Source organism: Meriones unguiculatus, chromosome X (assembly GCF_030254825.1).
Source record: "Meriones unguiculatus strain TT.TT164.6M chromosome X, Bangor_MerUng_6.1, whole genome shotgun sequence".
NCBI lineage: Eukaryota > Metazoa > Chordata > Mammalia > Rodentia > Muridae > Meriones > Meriones unguiculatus.
Genome location: NC_083369.1, coordinates 25680780 through 25698950, shown reverse-complemented (window position 1 = coordinate 25698950; position 18171 = coordinate 25680780). Strand labels below are relative to the sequence as shown.

General features: G+C 47.3%; 1 protein-coding gene and 1 non-coding gene across 8 annotated transcripts in view; both read right to left on the bottom strand.

Annotated features, from left to right (window-relative positions):
- Positions 1-17773, bottom strand: part of Dlg3 (discs large MAGUK scaffold protein 3) — a 52107-nt gene extending 34334 nt beyond the window's left edge. The window contains exons 1-10 of one of the 7 annotated variants that reach the window (XM_021627876.2): positions 17039-17773; positions 14061-14114; positions 13757-13807; positions 13225-13349; positions 12852-13021; positions 12416-12552; positions 11968-12112; positions 11230-11389; positions 9549-9705; positions 9041-9143 (exon numbers count right to left, since the gene is read on the bottom strand). In XM_021627876.2, the coding sequence (XP_021483551.1) occupies positions 9041-9143; positions 9549-9705; positions 11230-11389; positions 11968-12112; positions 12416-12552; positions 12852-13021; positions 13225-13349; positions 13757-13807; positions 14061-14114; positions 17039-17395 (1459 nt within the window). In that variant the 5' untranslated portion in view covers positions 17396-17773. Of the gene's footprint in view, positions 1-8186; positions 8341-9040; positions 9144-9548; positions 9706-10530; positions 10998-11229; positions 11390-11967; positions 12113-12415; positions 12553-12851; positions 13022-13224; positions 13350-13756; positions 13808-14060; positions 14115-17038 lie in introns of those variants that run through there. The other 6 variants (XM_021627877.2, XM_021627880.2, XM_021627878.2 and 3 more) reach the window with 6 other exon arrangements.
- LOC132650299 (U6 spliceosomal RNA) lies at positions 2187-2293 on the bottom strand. The gene has a single exon (XR_009588666.1). It is a non-coding gene; the product is annotated as a U6 spliceosomal RNA (small nuclear RNA).
- Positions 17774-18171: the final 398 nt, after the last annotated feature.

The following is an 18171-nucleotide window of genomic DNA, read 5'->3' as shown; positions in this document are numbered from 1 at the left end:
AAAAATTCTACTAGAAGGAACATATTCTCAGGAAATAATTATAGATCCGAAGAAACCTTGTACAAGGTTATTCATTAAAGCATTTTAGAAGAACAAAATATTTGGGGTGAAAAAACCTAAATATCCATAGCCACTAACAGAAGAATGGTTACCTGAATCATAGCACACACATGATGGACTATTTCTTAACTACTTCAAATAATCTTTTTCAAATAATATAGAACGACCTAGGAACATATTCATGATGTGGTTTAAAGTAAGGAAAAAATATAAACTGCTTCAAACTAATAATCCCATTTTTAAAAGCTACAGACACATTACATGATATATAAACTATGAATATGTACAGTTTGAAAAGAACTATGCAAAGATATACAAATGCCAGTGGTTATCCCTGTAGTTTGATAGGTGATTTGAATTTTTAGACTTTGTGTTTTCTATATTTCCAATTATTCATAATGTAATTCTAAAATTTTTATATCCAGGAATAAAACTTAAGGGATCTGGGTAAGAAGACACACTGAACAGACCAACAGTATACCAACGACAAAGCCAGGGCATACTTATACTAGAAATTTAAGTCTACACTGCTCCTAGCTCAGCAACCAGATGCAAACAAAACCACATGAACACATAACTGTTATAACCTAGCCATTTTAAACTAAAGAGAAGGAACTGAGTTAGCACCTTACTGAAATCTACATATGCCACAGCCATACTTTCCTGACCCACAGGATAAAAATCTTGTCCACTCAGAGATTTGACCAAACTTACCTTCTGACTTTGATGCATACCTCTTATCAGGGTAGTTATAAAACACTAGAAAATCTGGCTGGAGTGGTGGCTCAGTGGTTAGGAGCATTGTTTGCTCTTCCAGAGGTCCTTGAGTTCAATTCCCAGCAACCACATGGTGGCTCATAACCATCTATAATGGGGTCTGATGCTCTCTTCTGTCATGCAGGCATACGTGCAAATTGAGTGCTCATATGTACAAAATAAATAAATCTTAAGAAAAAAACATTAGAAAATCCAGTTTGGAATTTAACCCCACATTTCCCAAAATTCTTTCTCTTCTTTTGAATCTAAATCCTTAAAGCACATGTTTATAGAAAATATATCATCTTCATTATATTCATCTAACAAAATACTTCATCACTTAATTTTGTCAGGCAGAAAATTCAAAAGCTCTCTAGGGCCCTTGCTTTTAAAGGAGCTGTGAATTCAGTGAAAAGTAAACAGAAGCCCTTTTCAAGAGGATAAAAGCCTAACACAAGAAAGAAAGAAGGATGAGACCCTTTATTATGGCAAGGCAGCTATTACTTCAAGACAGCGTGATTTAATAAGTACAAACACGAATTCATAAATTGAATTAAAACACACTTCCACTTATCTCACATGAAATTTTAGCTAGAAAACATATCACAAAACATTTTACATTATCTCCTCATTTTATACATTAGAAAATTGAGTCTAAAAGGCAAGGAATTTCATCTCCCCCTGAGGGGGAGCAGCCTTACTAGGCCACAGAGGAAGGCAATGCAGCCAGTCCTGATGAGACCGGATAGGCTAGAATCAGAATGTACAGTGGACTGGGGAAGGGGCATAGGAGGAGATGAGAGAGGGAGGGTGAGACTGGGAGGGGAAGAGGGAACGGGCTACAACTGGGATACAAAGTGAATCAATTGTGATTAATAAAAAATAATATTTTTTTTAAAAGTCAAGGATTTTTATCCATTTAGAGAAAAACTCAGAAGTAATCTCAGGAACTTGGCTTCTCTGATATAGATTATCTCTATAGCACATACATATGAGTTTAGTGTCTATATATTGTACTAAAGATATGTGGGGTGTACATGTGTATGTGCATGTATCTTACAAGAGTAGCGAAGACAGGAGATTTTTATTTTTATTTTATTTATTTAATTTTATCCTCCCAATCCCACCCTCCCTCTTCTCCCCCATCCCCTCTCCAAGTCCACTGATAGAGGAGGTGCTCCTCCCCTTCCATGTGAGCCTAGCCTACCAGGTCTCATCAGGACTGGCTGCATTGTCCTCCTCTGTGGCCTGGCAAGGCTGCTCTTCCCTCAGGGGGAAGTGATCAAAGAGCCAGCCAGAGACAGCCCCTGTGCCCCTTACTAGGGAACCCACTTGGAGACTGAGTCTATGGGCTACATCTGAGCCAGGGTTTAAAAATGGAACGCTTCACAAGTTTGCGTGTCATCCTTGTGCAGGGGCCATGTTAATCTTCTCTGTATCATTCCAATTTTAGTATATGTGCTGCCGAAGTGAGCACAAAGACAGTAGTTTTAATTTCAGTGGCAGTGGTTGTCCCAAATTATTCTACCTCTATTTCTCTGTTTAAAGCAACAGAATATTAACCCTATTGCAGAATATAATACAAAGTGTTACTTGTTTGTTTTTTTTTTTTTAACAACAGTGTCAATGTCACAGTCAAGATTTCAACATCTAACACAATGAATTAAAAATGAAATCTTCAGGGCTGGGTAGATGGTTTAGCAGTTAAGAGCACTGGTTGCTCTTCTAGAGGACCCAGGTTCAATTCCCAGCACTAACATGGCAGCTCACAAGTGTCTGTACCTCAATCACAGGATCCAACACCCTCTTACAGACAAACATGCAGACAAATACCAATGCACAAGAAATAAAAATTTAAAAAACGAAAAAAGAAACTCTTAAACTCTGTAATTACATTAAGAAATAATCCATTCGTATTAATACATCGTTATCATAATCATTCTACCCAGCAGGAATATCTGATATTTTACAACAGCAAAGTTCTTAAGATTTTGACTCATACCACCGAGCCAGGACAAGAAAGCACCTGTCTAGCTAAATTCAAAATGCTGTGCCAAATTTCACTACCATGTCCTTGGGCTACAGAAACACAGAATAGGAAAAGCCCAACACAAAGACACACGCAGCTCCAGGGGCAAAACTATAAGGAACACTTCACATTGTCTCCTAAGTTTACAAAACTGGGTGGGCCTGAAAGTCTGGCAGTTCCTCAAAAATGTTACCTTCTGACCCACTGCAATTTTAATTCTAGGTGTAAATCTAAGTGTGCTGAGAACATCTGTTCACACAAAAACTCCTTCGGGAATCTGTGTAACAGTCGTATTCATACAGTGAAAACGCAAATACTCATCAACCAAAGAATGGGTACTCTAACCATAGACTGGACTATTATTCCACTCTGAAACGGAGTGAAAAACTGATACATGTCACAACACGGCGGAACACTGAAAAGGCTACACTAAGAGAAGCTCGGCACGAAAGGTCACATGTTGCAAAGTTTACATGAACTGCTTGCAAAAGATTAGAAGGTGCCTAGGGCTGTGAGGAGGGAAAGCGCTAGGGGGAACCAAGGAGTGACCGCTAATGGGTCAAGGCATCTGGGAGTGAGAGAAATATTTTAAAATTGACTGTAATAGAAATGCTGAAAGTTGTAGAAACAGCTGAAATGTATATTTTAAATGGACATACTCATATTATGTATGGCATGTGAATTATATCTCAATAATCTGGTTCCAAAAAAGGTGAACCTTATCATTTTTATCAGGTCAGTATTTCTAGCTAAAGGATCTTCAGTCAAGCCTTATACTCCTCCAGCACACTCAGCTGATAAGAGAGCTAGTTATTCTTGGGTTCCTTCTAATCACTGGAGCAACAGCAAGCCTGGCCGTATGTATTCCTAAGTTAATTTGTAAACAGGATAACAATCAAAGCAAAGCAAAACTGAACAAACAAGCTCTTGAAGTATGCTCAGCATTACTATCAGAGAATGCAAATCAAAACCACAGTGAGATACCACTTCACACTCAGCAGTTTGGTGACAACCAAAAGGACTGATGCTAACAAGTGTTGGGGAAGATGCAGAAATGGTGCGAGTCCTTTGAAAGCAGCCTTGACACTCCTCTAAAGGAAATGGTAATGTGATTTGATCCAGAGAATATATCCAAGAAATATATAAGCTTATGTCCATTGGAAGATTCACACACTGATGTTCCTGAGTATTATTCATAACAGCTCCAAAGTGGAAACAACTCAACAACTCAAAAACAACTACACACACACTCATACACACACTGGAATATTATTTATCCATAAAAGGAAAAGAAGTACAAATATATGGTACAACATAAATTAACTTTGATCTTATCCTAAGCGAAGAAGCCAGTCTCAAAGGGCCACACACCATATAACTTCACTTGTATGAAAAATTCAGAAAAAAACAAACAAACCAATAACTCCATAAGCAACAGAAAGGAGATTTGTGTTTGCCTAGGGCTGAGTGGGTTAGGAAGTTTGGGGTGATGATTAAGCTATTAAACTCCATTTATGTGTAGCCTTGAATTAATTGTTGTCATAAAAAGTGAATGACATTTAGTGGCACAGCCCCTGCCTAGCATACATTAAGGCCCTGGATAGCATCCCCAGCATTCAAAAGGAATGACATCTATAACTCCCTTTCAGCTGAAGAAATGAGAAATGCCTACTTTATACCATTAATATTCTAAGTCTGTACACATTTGCTATTAAGTTGAGGAAAGCAACTTCCTGAACTGCAACCCCCACCCCTGCCAACAAATTACTCCCTGTGGGAAAGTCACTTTGCTTCTGTAGAAGAATCTCCTACTTGGTTCTAGAAATCTCTTCCCCACTACTATTTCTTTGGGGGCAGGATTATATGATCACCAAACTTGAAACGCTGAGATAAACCAGGTGTAGTAGCACACACTAGCATTTGGGGAAGCAGAGGCAGGAAGATCTCTAAGAAGTTTGCCGCCAGCCTGATCTACACAGCAAGTGCTAGGTCAACCAAAGCCTGGTAAAGAGACCTTATCCCCCCCCTAAAAAAAAAAAAACAAAAAACAAACCAAAAACCAAACCAAAACAAACAAACAAACAAAACACAGGTTGGCCTCAAACTCAGAGATCTGCCTGCCTCTGCCTCCCAGTGCTGAGATCAAAGGTGTGCACCATCATCATCATCATCATCATCATCACCACCACCACCACCGACTCCCCTGGCTGTCCTAATGTATCTCCCCTGCACAAGAGTTGGGGCGGGGGGGACAGGGAGAGAGAGAGAATCCCTATTCCTCTCTTCACTACAACCCTAGGTCTTTTGCTTTCATTAACTTGCCTCTTATGGCCAATTTATGTAAATAAACTCACACAATATACCTGGTTTCTTACTGTTTTGTTGTTTCAGTTTGGTTTTTAAGACAGCATCTCACTATATAGCCCTGGCTGTCCTGGAACTCAAAATGTTGATCAGGTTGGCCTGGGACTCAGAGATCTGCCTGCCTTTGCCTCTGGAGTGGTGATGGGATTAAAGAAATGCCTGGCTTCTTTTACTTAATGTTTTCAAGGTTTTGCCATGTTGTGATAATCTGTTCTTTATGGTGGAATAAAAATTTGATCTATGGTTAGAGTGTATTTTGTTTATCCATTCTTGGCTTGATGGACATTTGGGTTCTTTCCGCCTTTTCACTACTGAGGATTCATCTTCATCCTTGCCTTAGCCTTGTTTTAGAAATGGAGTAGGAGTGTCAAAACTTTGTTTGCCTTGATGTAGTTTTATCTCTGCTCTTGTGAGAGATCATATTGATAGGGTAGTAATGTTCACATCCTTCCTTCCCAAATATTGGGAAATGCTGTAAGAAAAATAACTCTTTGAAACTTTCATGTTATTATCAGCCCTGATCCCAAGCTCTTCCAGGCCTTATGTGGAGGGGTGTCTGTGGTGAGATCATTAAGCACCTTGAAATGGAAAAAGTAATTCTCTCCTAAGCTTAGCATACTCCTTCCTACCCTGTGTAGATTTACATTCTAGTAGAAAAAAAAAAAAAAAGAAGACTGTTCACAAAATCAGTCCCCAGTTGGGGTATTTTATATGATCAATACCTGGCTCACCTCTTGATTTAGAGATCAGATTTCTACCCTAAAAACAAAAGGTCTTTCCAGAAAAACAGCTCAGTTTATTAGCAGAGGCTGAAACAGAGTAACTGGGGGGGGGGGGGAGTGTAGAAGATCCCAAAATGTTATAATGTCAAGCACATTTTCACCTTGGTGCTGCAATTTGATATGTCAATGAGAAATACCATTTTAAAATAGTTTGGAAGAAAGCCTCTGCTGTGTACCAGTTGTTTAAAATTTCCATTTTGATGAGATTTTTAACTAACAGGTAGGATTTTGGTATCCACAATCAGAACTGAAACTATTTTTTTTTTGAGACAGTGTTTCTGTGTGGCTTTGGACTTGCTTTGCAGACCAGGCTGGCCTCGAACTCACAGCCTGCCTCTGCATCCCTGAGTGCTGGGATTATAGGCGTGTGTCAATGTGCAGAACTGAAACTATTAAATAACATCTTTCACTGTGATACCTTGTTATTTAGCACTTCTATTTCTATTTCATATTCCCAAATTTCCATTACAAAAACACTTTGTTCAGCACCCATGCTAGCCACAATATTTAAACTCAAGGAGAAAGACCCAGTTCCTAGATCTCACTAATCCGTAATAAGTAAGCCACACATTAAAAAAGAAAAAAATCTCGTTAGGAACATTTCTAAATTGCCATCCAGGCCACTGAATGTTCAAGGAAGATACAATAGGAAGCAACTGCCTCAAACCTATCACTTCCCCAATGCTAGCCCTTCTTTGTGTATTAAAAGGAGATGAGGGATCATGAAAATGTTCTCAATTTACCTGTGAGAACACAGGCAAAACTTTGTGTTGCTGAACTATAGACCTACATGTAGGGAGTGAATGATTTTATGACTTATATCTCATTTAAAACATTTTAAAAGGCAGGGAAAAGTTCTTATCCTGACTGTTCTAATTAGTCAAAGCTATTTTAAGCTCTCATGCTAAATATGAGAGCCACTTACAGCTTTTTACGAAGACCAGTTGCATTCCCCAAACAAAAGTCATAGAAATATTTAGTCACCAGTTTCCAACACACCACCACCCGACAAATTCACAGTATTGTTTCCATGTGCCCAGCATCAGAGAGAATAACCGAAACATCATTTTCTCTTACACACACACACACACACACACACACACACACACACACACACACGGTGGGGCAGGGGGTGGGGCAGGCAGGCAATTAGCAATGAGAAGCCATTTCCTTTGCAGAACCTACTCTTAAAATGAGAGCAAAATAAATAAATAAATATTAATTGCTAAGAAAAATCCAATAGCGAACTCTCTCCTGAGAAGCAAACATCACAAGCCTGATTCATAAAAAAACAATATCCCTAAGGAGCACTGCCTGTCAGGAAGCTGAACGCCAAACATGGAGAGAAATCATTCGAAGTGTCCATTTGCATTTCTCTTTCCAATTATCTTGGCCCAACAAGCTCTCTTATTAGTTACCTCCCTGCACTCCTGTCTCCCACCAAGCCTGGTAGAAAGGGTGACAGGGCCCTTTCTCTTAGGGCTCAGAAGGCACTAAACTACCATGGGGGAGGGGCGGGGAAGACAAAGGTGGTCGGATTTTAAGACTTCTTAGCTTTGTCACAGGGATCCTGGCTTCTGCCATTCTTGTAGAAAACTAGAGCACCTGCCAGGACCAGGTCCCTTCCTCCACAGGGGTTACAGGCCTGCAGGGCCTGGGTGTCCAAGGAACCCAGGCGCTGCAGTCCTAAGGGACAAAGGCCAGGCTTACAAGAGGGAGGGGGGACTAAAGATGTCTGGTACAGAATGAAAGCCTCCAGAAGACATGGGGCACGAGAATCCTAAACTATTTGCTGGAGTTCCTAGGGTTAGGAAGAGAAATGCGCGGGGTGGGGGGAAGCTTTGGAAAATTCTTCTGAGGGATCGAGGGCAGCTAGGGACACAGCAGGAAGGAGGCTGTAGGCAGCAGTGAGGCTTTAGGGCGAAAAGGGGCAACAGTTGATGGATGAGAAGAAGTGATGGCACGGAGGTGAAAGCCAGACAGGGTTTAGTGCGCGGAAAGCTCCTCGAAGAGCAGCCGAGGAAGCCCCAGAGGCAGGGAAGGAGCCGGGGGTGGGGGTGGGGGGGTGGCGCAGCGCAGGCTTTCTGGGGAGAGGGCAGAGATGGGGAGCAATGCTGGAAAAGAGGCTCAGAGTAGAACAGTGGAGAGGCTGGGGGGACTGCGAGGGGGCCTGGTCCCCGTCGATCCCACCTCACCTGGAGGCAAGTCGGAATCCAGGTCTAGTGTCAAGCAAGCTCCGGCTACTACCTCTGTCCCGCGCGGGAGACCACGGACACAAAGCGGGGCGCGCAGGAGGAGGGAAGAAGGGGAGGAGGGGGAGGGGATCGAGGAGGAGACGCCAGAGGCGCGAGGAGAGGAGGGGCACCCGTCGCCCTCCGCCTGGGTCAGGGGGCGGGGCGTGCGGCCGGAGGCCTCGCTCTGTGCACCAATGGTTGTCCTGACTGGCAGGCTAGGGAGCGCCTTCCTACAGTTCACCTCCGTACCTAGGCCTCCGATGGCCCGGGCCAATCAATGTGTTTGCATCACCGGCCCCGCCCACTCGCCCCCGTGGAGGGCCTACTAGCTGTGAGAATACAACGATTTCCATATGGGTGTGATTCTATTCCCGCAACCCCCTGCCCCAAGGGCTCGGTATCACCTTATTTTGATGAAGGGAAAAGTAAGTGGGATTCACAAATATTTGACCCAAGATCTCTTAGGAGGTCGGATTTCTTACTCTCTGAAGTCCTACTAACCAAGAGTTACTCTTTTCCAGGGCACACAATTCCCAATCACCGCTTCTGGCTTTTCCAGTTGCCCTGCTGCCTGCTACTGGCTTTCTGCAGTACTGCATCCCTCACAAGCATGCTCTAAGCAGTGCCTTGATTGATGCTCCTAAACCACACAAACCAACCACACTGTCTAGAATGAAAAGGAAATAAGAGGTGACTGCACTAGAATACCACGGACCTAGTCAATGGCTTTATTACCTACATTGGAAAAAGAAAACAATACAAAGTATAAGAAAAGCTTAAACTCCTTCATCTCTTCCCACCTTCCATTCCCTTACCTTCAGGTCTGTACTGGGCCACAATGGTGACTGATTGGCCAGCCCGTTTCAGAGCAGCTGCCGCCTGCTCATGAGTAGCATTCCTCAGATTGACTCCATTCACCTGTCCCAAAAGAGACGAACTGTGAGCTACCCCACAGGCTCTTATAACACAAAGGGGGAATGTACAACCCATCTCTCAGTCTATTTGGATATGTTTTCCCCAAATTCCATCCTTGTCCCCCAAAATTAGGCCTAAAGAATATAATGCCTCTGGTGTAATAATTATTCTTGTGGAAGTCAAATGTCAATTAAATTTAAGATCCGGGGACATTCACTTCTTCCTCAAGCATAAGTCTAGTCTTGGTCGCTTTTCCCTCATTAAAGATATTTATAAAGACAATTTACATTTTCTTCAGTTCTTAGCCCTTCTCTCGTCACAAGAAACATTTCTTGGCAGATACAAGGACTCCCCTCCTCCCTTTTAGCCTGGCAGAGCACCCATCCTTCCACCTCGCCTTTGTCTCACCGATAAGATCCGGTCTCCCCTTCGCAACTCCCCACTTAGGTCAGCTGGGCCTCCTGCCAGTATGAAGGAAACAAAAATGCCTTCTCCATCCTCTCCTCCTACAATGTTGAAGCCCAAACCTGTCGAACCTTTGTGCAGGATGATCTTGCGGGGCTCTCTGGAGGGAAAGAAGTAAAGATATAACAAAGGAGATCAGAGAAGAAAGGATGACAGGAACTGTTGACCCCGTGAGGACCAGCCTGTCAACAAGATTCATACTTGCTGGAGGGCTTGGGCTTCTACAGGTGATACCCTGTCCTTCCCTTTTTCTCCTGAAACCTGCTTGGCTGCTCTTTTATGTCAAGTGTCAAGTTTCAGTTCCTTTTCTCTCCTTCCCAAAGTCTCCTGGTGAAGTTCCCAGTGGACATTCCCCTCACTCTCAGGTCAACAAAACCTCATCCAGAACTCTAGGGCCCAAATTTCATAGCTCACTCGCTCATCTTCTTCCCTGAGTCTTCTGTTCTAGTAAGCTCTGTGAAAGGTACTTGACTGAAAGAGAAACTTGTTAAGACAGTGGAGTCACCCTGAGTTGATGTCCTCACCATCCAAAAGATACTTTCATTACACCCACCTCTGTGAAGTTCTGAAGTTCCATGATCCAACTATGAGCCTTTCTACCTTCCCACCAAAACATAGCAACCACCACTGACTGACTAGTGGTGTGGAAAAAAGAGATAGAGAAATCCCAGCTTCCCAGATAATGCTTCGGGGTTAAACTGACGAGAGGAGACAAATATATAATATGTATATGATTAAAACTGGCCATATCCAAGGAACTTCTCTCTAAATGGTCGCAGGTGAGGGTATCCACATAACTCGCCCTACTCCCCAGCACACTGTCCTATTTTGCCATCTCTATTACAGCATCTTTCCTCAGAAGAGGCCCAGATCTCAAATAGGCCTCTTCCTTTCTTGTTCTGATCTAAGGTGCGATGCTCCCTACCTGGCATCCCCTCCAGGCCGCAGGGAGCAGAGTGGCCAGGCCCACCTCTGCGAGGCCCTCCTCCAGGCCAAAGCTGAAGCCGAGCTCAAACCCACGGCCAAGCTTGAGCCTGAGAACTTGCGAGCCCTCTCCATGGCTCCTCTGGTTCTTCCTGGGTTAGCCTACCCTTCTGCCTCCACAGCAGCCGGCCCAGCACCCACCTAGGCCCCACCCCGCAAACCTGTGCCCCTGCAACACCAGCCGGCCTGACCAGTTCAACAGCCCAGCCCGCCACTGCCACCACGGGGCGGAGCCCTTCCTTGCGTTGTCCTGGGCCGGCCTGGAGGCCTCTGACTCCCGCCAACCCCGTCGGCTGAAAGGCCTTCTTCAGCGATTACTGCTAGCTGCTGAAGAGAGGTTTGCTACTGTCGCAGGGCAAGCACCCCCGCTACCCCGACATCGCTCCTACTTCCTCGGCCCCCAAACGCTTGACCCCACCCCGGATCTGCATTTTCTGTTCTGGGCCACTCGCTCGGCACTCCCCCTGACGGCAGAACTCATTCTTGCAGCCACCCCTGTTCCCTTCTAGAGTCGTAGGTCTCACAGAGAAGGTCCCCAGATCAGAAGAGAATGATGAGGTCCTTGTCCTTCTTTATGCCATGCTACAAGAAGGCCTGTCCTCACCCCACTCCAGGTCGAAAGAGTAGGGGAAGGTCTTACCTGGTAAAGTCTTCCTCAGCCAGCATGTGCCTGGGAATGGGAGAGTAGCGTGTAGGGGGCACCTGAGGAGGAGCAGGGTAGGTGACCTTGCTCTCTACTGCCCCGAGATAACCCAGGCTGGAATTATGGCTTATGTGATTGTCAGCCAAGGCAGTGAAAGCTGAGGTGGAAAAAGAGAGAAAAGAGTCTAGAGATGTCCCACTATGGGATTTTCCCCAACCCCCTCCAAGGATTTTTCCTCACATCCTACCTCAGGTGCAAAAAAGACCAAGGGATGCTGATTCCCTACGACACTGTTATCTGCTTTATCCACTACCCACCTTCACTCCAGGGTTCCTCCTCCTCAGTCCTTTTCTAAACCCTGAGACTTATTCCTGTGACTCTTAGAAAGAGCTGAAGTCAAGGCAGTCTACAAAGAAAGGCATGACTAGAGATGTGACTAATACTAATCCCTCACATATCTGTAGCTTAATAGTTTTCCAAGGGCTCTCTCATCCATGATCTCATTTTATCCTTGCACCGGTCCTATGAGGAAGGCAGCATACATGTCATTAGCTTCTCTGGGCTAAAGAGGAAACTGAATTGTGTGAAAAGGACTTTCCCAAGGACACCCGACTCCCAAGCACAGGGTTGGGACCTGGTCTCAGCTATGACAATATCTATGCTTGTTCTCTCCAAACAAAGGGTACAGGTACCTTCCCCTTCTGAAACCATGGCCAAAGACCAATGGGTACGTACTGCTGGCATAGTCAGGGGGAGCATACATGTCGTTGAGGTGGAGGCTGCCTGGTTTGGCCACCTTCAGATAGACCATATCTGATGTGTTTTTCAGTGATGCCACAGCTTCCTCGTGCCTCACATCCTGCAGATTGGTGTTGTTCACCTAGAAGAGGAGATACCCTGGGGTGGGTCTTAGAAGGGAAAAAAATCTCTCCAGGGAGCTCAAAAGAATGCTCTTTCAGTATACTAACAGGTCCAAGTAGGGTAAAGTTAAAGGGTTAGAAGCGTGGCTGGCCCCACCATGAAAAGAACTGGGGCCTTGTTGTCTGGGTAAACACAACTTCAGCAGTATCCTGAAATTCTCCAAAATGCCTCATCCTCTACTGAGATTTAGATGGAGTGACAGGGCACCAGAGCTGCTCCTCCCTACCTTACTCTTGGGGCACCCTTATGAACGCTATCTCACCGCAAGCAGCCGATCCCCAATCTGTAGGCGTCCATCCTTCTGAGCAGCTCCTCCTTCGATGATCTTGGTGATGTAGATGCTGTTGTCTCCTGGGATGTGCTGGTTGCCAATGCCCCCAGCAATGCTGAAACCCAGGCCTAGATGGCAGCCAGCAGCAAGTGGGAGAGAGCATGTTTCATCCATTTCGAAGCCAATTCCACCCCAGCTATCTCACCATCCCCTCCAAAAGCTCCTTTCCCACCAGCAATCCCAAACACCAGCCCATCATCCCAAGGTCATTAAGTGTTGAAACCTGAGGTCAAGAAAGAAGTCTATGAGCTGGGACTGGAGGACTCCTGATAGGAGAAAGGCCACTCCCTTCCATCCCCACTCAGAACAGCCATGAACCAGGGGCTGGGGGTGGGTGGCTAGAGCATAGGAACCAAGAGGGCCTCACCTTTTGGCCCCTTGAGCAGGTTGACCTCCATGATAGTCTCAGGTGGGGGCTGTCGCCTCCGTACCACCAACCGCACCACAGGGCCTGCCTCCTTCAGTGCCTCCACGGCACGGCTGTGCACCACCTCGGACACATCCACCTCATTCACCCGTAGCACACAGTCATTCACCCTGTGGAAAAAGCCCAAGAGGCATGCCACTGTGCCACCATTCCTCTACTATGTCTTCTGTATCCTCCCTCTGCTCTTCTCTCCCTTCCTCCTTTCCCTCTCCTTCTCCAATATAATGGAAGGATCATCCTGCCAGGCTGGTCCTTGTCCTCTCATCTCCATCCTGTCCCTTCCACCCACAGCCCTGCTTCCAGGCCATCTCACCCCAGCCTCCCATCCATGGCAGCTGCTCCACCAGGAATGATCTTGGTAATAAAGATGCCAGGGTCATCAGGGACATGAGGGTTGTCGATGCCACCTGCGATACTGAATCCCAGGCCAGAGTTGCCCTGAGGAGGGGTGGAAGGCCACAGTCATTTCATTCTGAGAGCACAAAGGAGAGTTCTTGGCACTTTATCTCCCTCTTTACCCCGAGTAGGTTCTCAGGGTCCCATGGTAGGATGGGACACATTCATCAGAAACTAAGCATTTTCTCAGCCTGTGTTGACCATTTTGGTGGGGAAGCCTCATCAAACCAACCCCCACCCCAATTTTCTAGGCCTCAGTCAACAAGATCAATTAATATTTCTAAGTGAGGTGATTGATAGATGCAATGGATATGGCTTCTGAGGGTCCTGTTTCCCCGAACTCTCAATTCAGGCTCCCCTGTGAGTCTTGAAATGCTGCTCAGAGCCCTCCCCTCTCCTGGATGCAACCCTTGCCTCCCATTTCCCAATCTCCCTACTGGAAAACTTACCCGCTCTAGTACTATCTCCTCATACTTGAACATGCCGTCACTGCCATTCACCTAAAAGAACAGAAGTACTTCCTTCAGTGTTTTCTGCCCTCCTAGTCATCTGCCCTCTAGTAAACTTGCTTCCTTCCCCACTCCCGCAAAGATCCCAAGCACACCACAAGGCATCTGTAGACCACAGATGGGGACAGGCTGACCCCAAACAAGAACAGCCCTCCCCTTGTTTCCAACAATAGCAGTCCAAACCCAGCTGCTTGTTTAGCCCATATCAATTGTCTGAGACTGAGCCAACCAGTGGTGCACTCACCAATAGGCTGGGCTCCAGGGCCTCAGGGTTCACTAGGAGGGGTGCAGGGCTGGCCTAAGAGGGATGGCAGAGATGGAGCATGGTGGGCAAACTGTACCATACCCAATATGCATAGGAAGTGACCAGAAGCCTGGCCAAGGAACCTCTCCATTTCTGAACCACAGCTCACCCTGACTTCCAGATCATAGACTCCCACAATGTCAGATATGGGAAGACAACAGACACCATCTTATCCAACAACTTTCACATGACAGTTGAGGACACTAAGGCCCAGAGAAGTTGTGGGATGTGCCTAAGGGCACAATGGGAGTTAGAATATAGAACCTGCATGTCCACGTACTCGTTGGGTTATAGAAAGCTTCAAGGCCAGTGGTATTTTGGCTGATCATTTCTTCCCCATGTTATTTCCATCAGAGTACCTTGGAATTCCTATTTTTACACCTCCTTCAGAGGTTCCAGAAATCCAAGTTTTCAAATGTACAGGAGTGAAAATCCTACTCCATTTTTTCCAAAGTGGCTTTTGATTTGAACCCTTTGTGTCCCAGAAGAAAGGGTCAGGGTGGAAAATTGGCCAGGAGTACGAGGATAAACCAAGGTAGGACAGGACTGGGGTAGACAAAATTCCCCATGAAGGAGAACCTGATGACCCGTAGACATTAGAAGCAGAATTTGTGATCTTTAACACACAGTAGCGATGGGAAAACAGGTTGTTTTCAGCAACACATAGACGCTGCCTTTCAGACAGGACATACTTGTGGCCATTGTTCAAATGGAAATCTGAGTCTGCACAGACAGGTACACCTGTTTCCTCATTCCCACAATCATTTTGAAAATGGAAGGAACCCCCGTGTCTCTCTCACCAGATGTCCCAGCACTGATCCAAATTTTCTCTGGCCATGTTACACCTTTCTTAAGTTTTGGCCCCAGAAAAGAACAGCTGGAAACGTAGCGCGAGGGCTCTTCTAACAGATCCAGCTCTGCTTCTCCCTTCCCACCTTCATCATTGGCAGCACTGGCTTCAAGAGTGCTGACTAGCCATGCCTCCTCTATTTCCTCCTTCATGTTCTGTAGTCTTAAGGAGTCAGTAGTAGGACTCCAACTGTAGCCTCACCCTGGTCCCAGCAGGAAAAAAAAAATCACTGGTTCTTCAGAGACCCCAAACCAACACAGCCGACTGAAGTACAATGCAATAGATACAGAGCAAAAGAAAGCCCATGTAGATCTTTTGTGCACCTGGTATACCATGTTTGCTCCACATGTGACAAGTCATGCCTCAAGCCTAGTTTGGGTGGTACCTGGGGGTCTCAGCTCCCAGGAATTAGCCCTCTATCTCTGGTCCCACTCTCACTCAGGGACCTTGCCTCTAGGGTCAGGAGCCATCCAAAGATCAGCCTAGTAAAGAAACAGTACACGACGTGCCCAACCCTGGAATTGCACCTATTTCCCACTGGGCAGGCCAAGCATGAGCGTATGTTTGTAAGGGAGGGGTAAAGCAGAGAGGGGACTCACTGGAGAGGGCAAAGAATCAGGCTAAGGACACAGGAAGAGGTGTAGGCAGACAGACAGACAGAACAGAGGATTCGTCTCTCCAAGAAGCCCCTTCTTTTGCTTCTAGGAAAAAACACATCCTATCCTCAGAAGAGGACAGGGATGGCCAGAATGGTCACCACTTTGTGGCAGTCAGCACCTGCCATAGACAGCAAAACCTCTCCTCCTCCTTTCTTTCCACCCTGGGGGCTGCAGAACTGAAGAACTAGGCAGGCCCTCCGCCATGTGTGCCAGAGACCTGGCTCTGCTGGCCCAGCCTCCATTTTGCTGCTTCTCCCACAGATGCTCCTTCCATTTTCTAAGCTGGCGGTTCAGGCTGGGAGTGGAAGCCGGAGTTGTGCCCAGCACCCAGGGGCTCCCAAGCTGTGCCAAATCAGGACTGGGGAGCTAAGCTCTCCCACATCTGTGGGTACCTATAAGGGCCATGTCCCACTCAGGGCAGAACCTGCACTAGGGCAGGTGCCCTTTGCCTGGTTCCAGGCAATATGCCTGCTTTGGAGCAAGAAGGCTTGTTTAACACCCCCCACCTCCCCCACCCCCCGCAGCACACACACTTCAGAGCAGCTTGGACAAAAGAGTCTGTCCTTCTCAGCAGCCTCTCAGCCTTGCTTGGGACATGTCTCACATCCTCCCCCTCCCCTCTTTTGCCTGTCAAGCGCTTCTCACCAGGGACAACACACACACATACACACACACACACACACACACACACACACACGTGTGTACACTCTTGAAGCCACATGCTTACACACATATACATGGAGACACACACAGGCAAACACAGCTATCCCTACAGCCTCATCTATAGGAACACCTCCACATTCAGAGAGACATCCTCACACATCCATGTGCATGTTCACACACAAAGGGACTGAGATGGGAGATGGACTCATGGTATGGAAAGAGGAAGCTTAGCCAGCTGGGTACTTGGGCTCCTCTACATACATTCACACAAGCTCCATTGCTTTCCTCCACATACCCCAACATACATACAAACACATGTTCCCCCCCACGCAGAGCACCATGCCCCCCTCCTCCCCTCCTATGGAGACACACACCACATACAACCCCCGCAGAACCTCCCGCCCCCTGCCAGACACAGAGACACTGCCAACCTCCCCCCCCTGCATTGAGACAATCCCAAATCCCCCACACTAGAAAATGTGCCCCTCCGCCATACCATCACCCCCTTGATACAAACAGCTCCTCCCAATCCCCTCCAAATGGAGACCCCTAAACACACACATGGAAACACATTATTTGCAACAGTCTCTCTTTCCTCAGCTGCAGTGTTAAGGCTCAGGTCTACAGACTTGGAGCCCCAACAACCCTTACTGTTCCTCAGACTTCCTAGACCCCAATCCATACCTAGTCTTTTGGGGTTGTCCCACTAGCCCTCCCACCCCCACCCCCAATCTGCCGGTCCTTACCTGCTCATACCAGTCCCGGTTGGTACAGGTGCATTCAGGCCACCAGCTGGGGCCACTGCCGTTGAGTTTTGGGGTGCTCTTGCTGGGAACTGGCTTAGGGGGCACTGGCCCCACATCTCGGCCTGTGGGGATGAGCTTGGCCTTGGTGCGAGGGGTCGGGGTAGCCCCTGCCTGTGACGGCAGGGTCTGCGAGCTGTAACCTCCATAACTGGAGCTGGCCCCATTGCCCCCACTTGGCCCATAGGGGTCTGGCACCTGCCAGTCCCCGTAGCCAGGAGGCTCAAGACGCCGCAGGGCGGCCAGGCGGTTCACCTCATAGCACTCGGGGCACTTACAGCAGTGCTGGTGCTTGTGCATGGCACTGCCCCCCGCGGCTCGGACCCCCCAGCCCACGCCAGTTTCCACGCTGCCGCCACCGGGCTCCCGAGCACACTCACACTGCTCAGACCAAGAAGGCGGGGGTACGCGTGGGGGCGCCCGGGCGGAGCGGGGCCTGGGACCAGGCGGGCGTCCTGGGGCCTCTGCCCCCACGCTGCCCCGCACCCATGGCTCTCCCTCCAGCACTGGCGGCTCCGTGTCGCCCGTTGTGGCTTCTGGGCCGAGGCCCAGGGGCAAAGAAGAAGCGGGAGGCCAGGCAAAGGCAAGGTGCGGCGAGAACCCCTTCTGCTCAGGTCCCCAGGATGGATCTGAGTGGAGTCAAGAGCATCCCTCCGTGGCTCTCTTCTCAATTGATTCCAGCCAATCAGTGAGCAGAGTCAGGCAGCGGCAGGAATGCTAAACAGCGGCTCCTTAAAGGAACAGAAGCAGAGGCGCTCCTGGGGCTCAGCCACACCTCCCCCATTTTCGGGGGTACTAACGACCCTGGTCTAGGTGGCTAGAATTTGATCCGCTAGAGAGCCGAAGCGTACGATCCTGGGTCTCCGTGTCGCCAATTTCAGGCTGTACTCTGCCCACTCCACCCCGCCCCACTTCCAAGAGGGAGTTGCAATGAGATGCTCAATGGGTCCCTAAGCTTGCTCTAAACTAGGGACACCAGAAGTAAAGACAGCAACCGAACCTACCGGAGGGGCATCTGGGTAACATCTGCGAGAAGCCCTGCCTCCTTCAGGGGACCAAGGAAGGGAGAGGGGCAG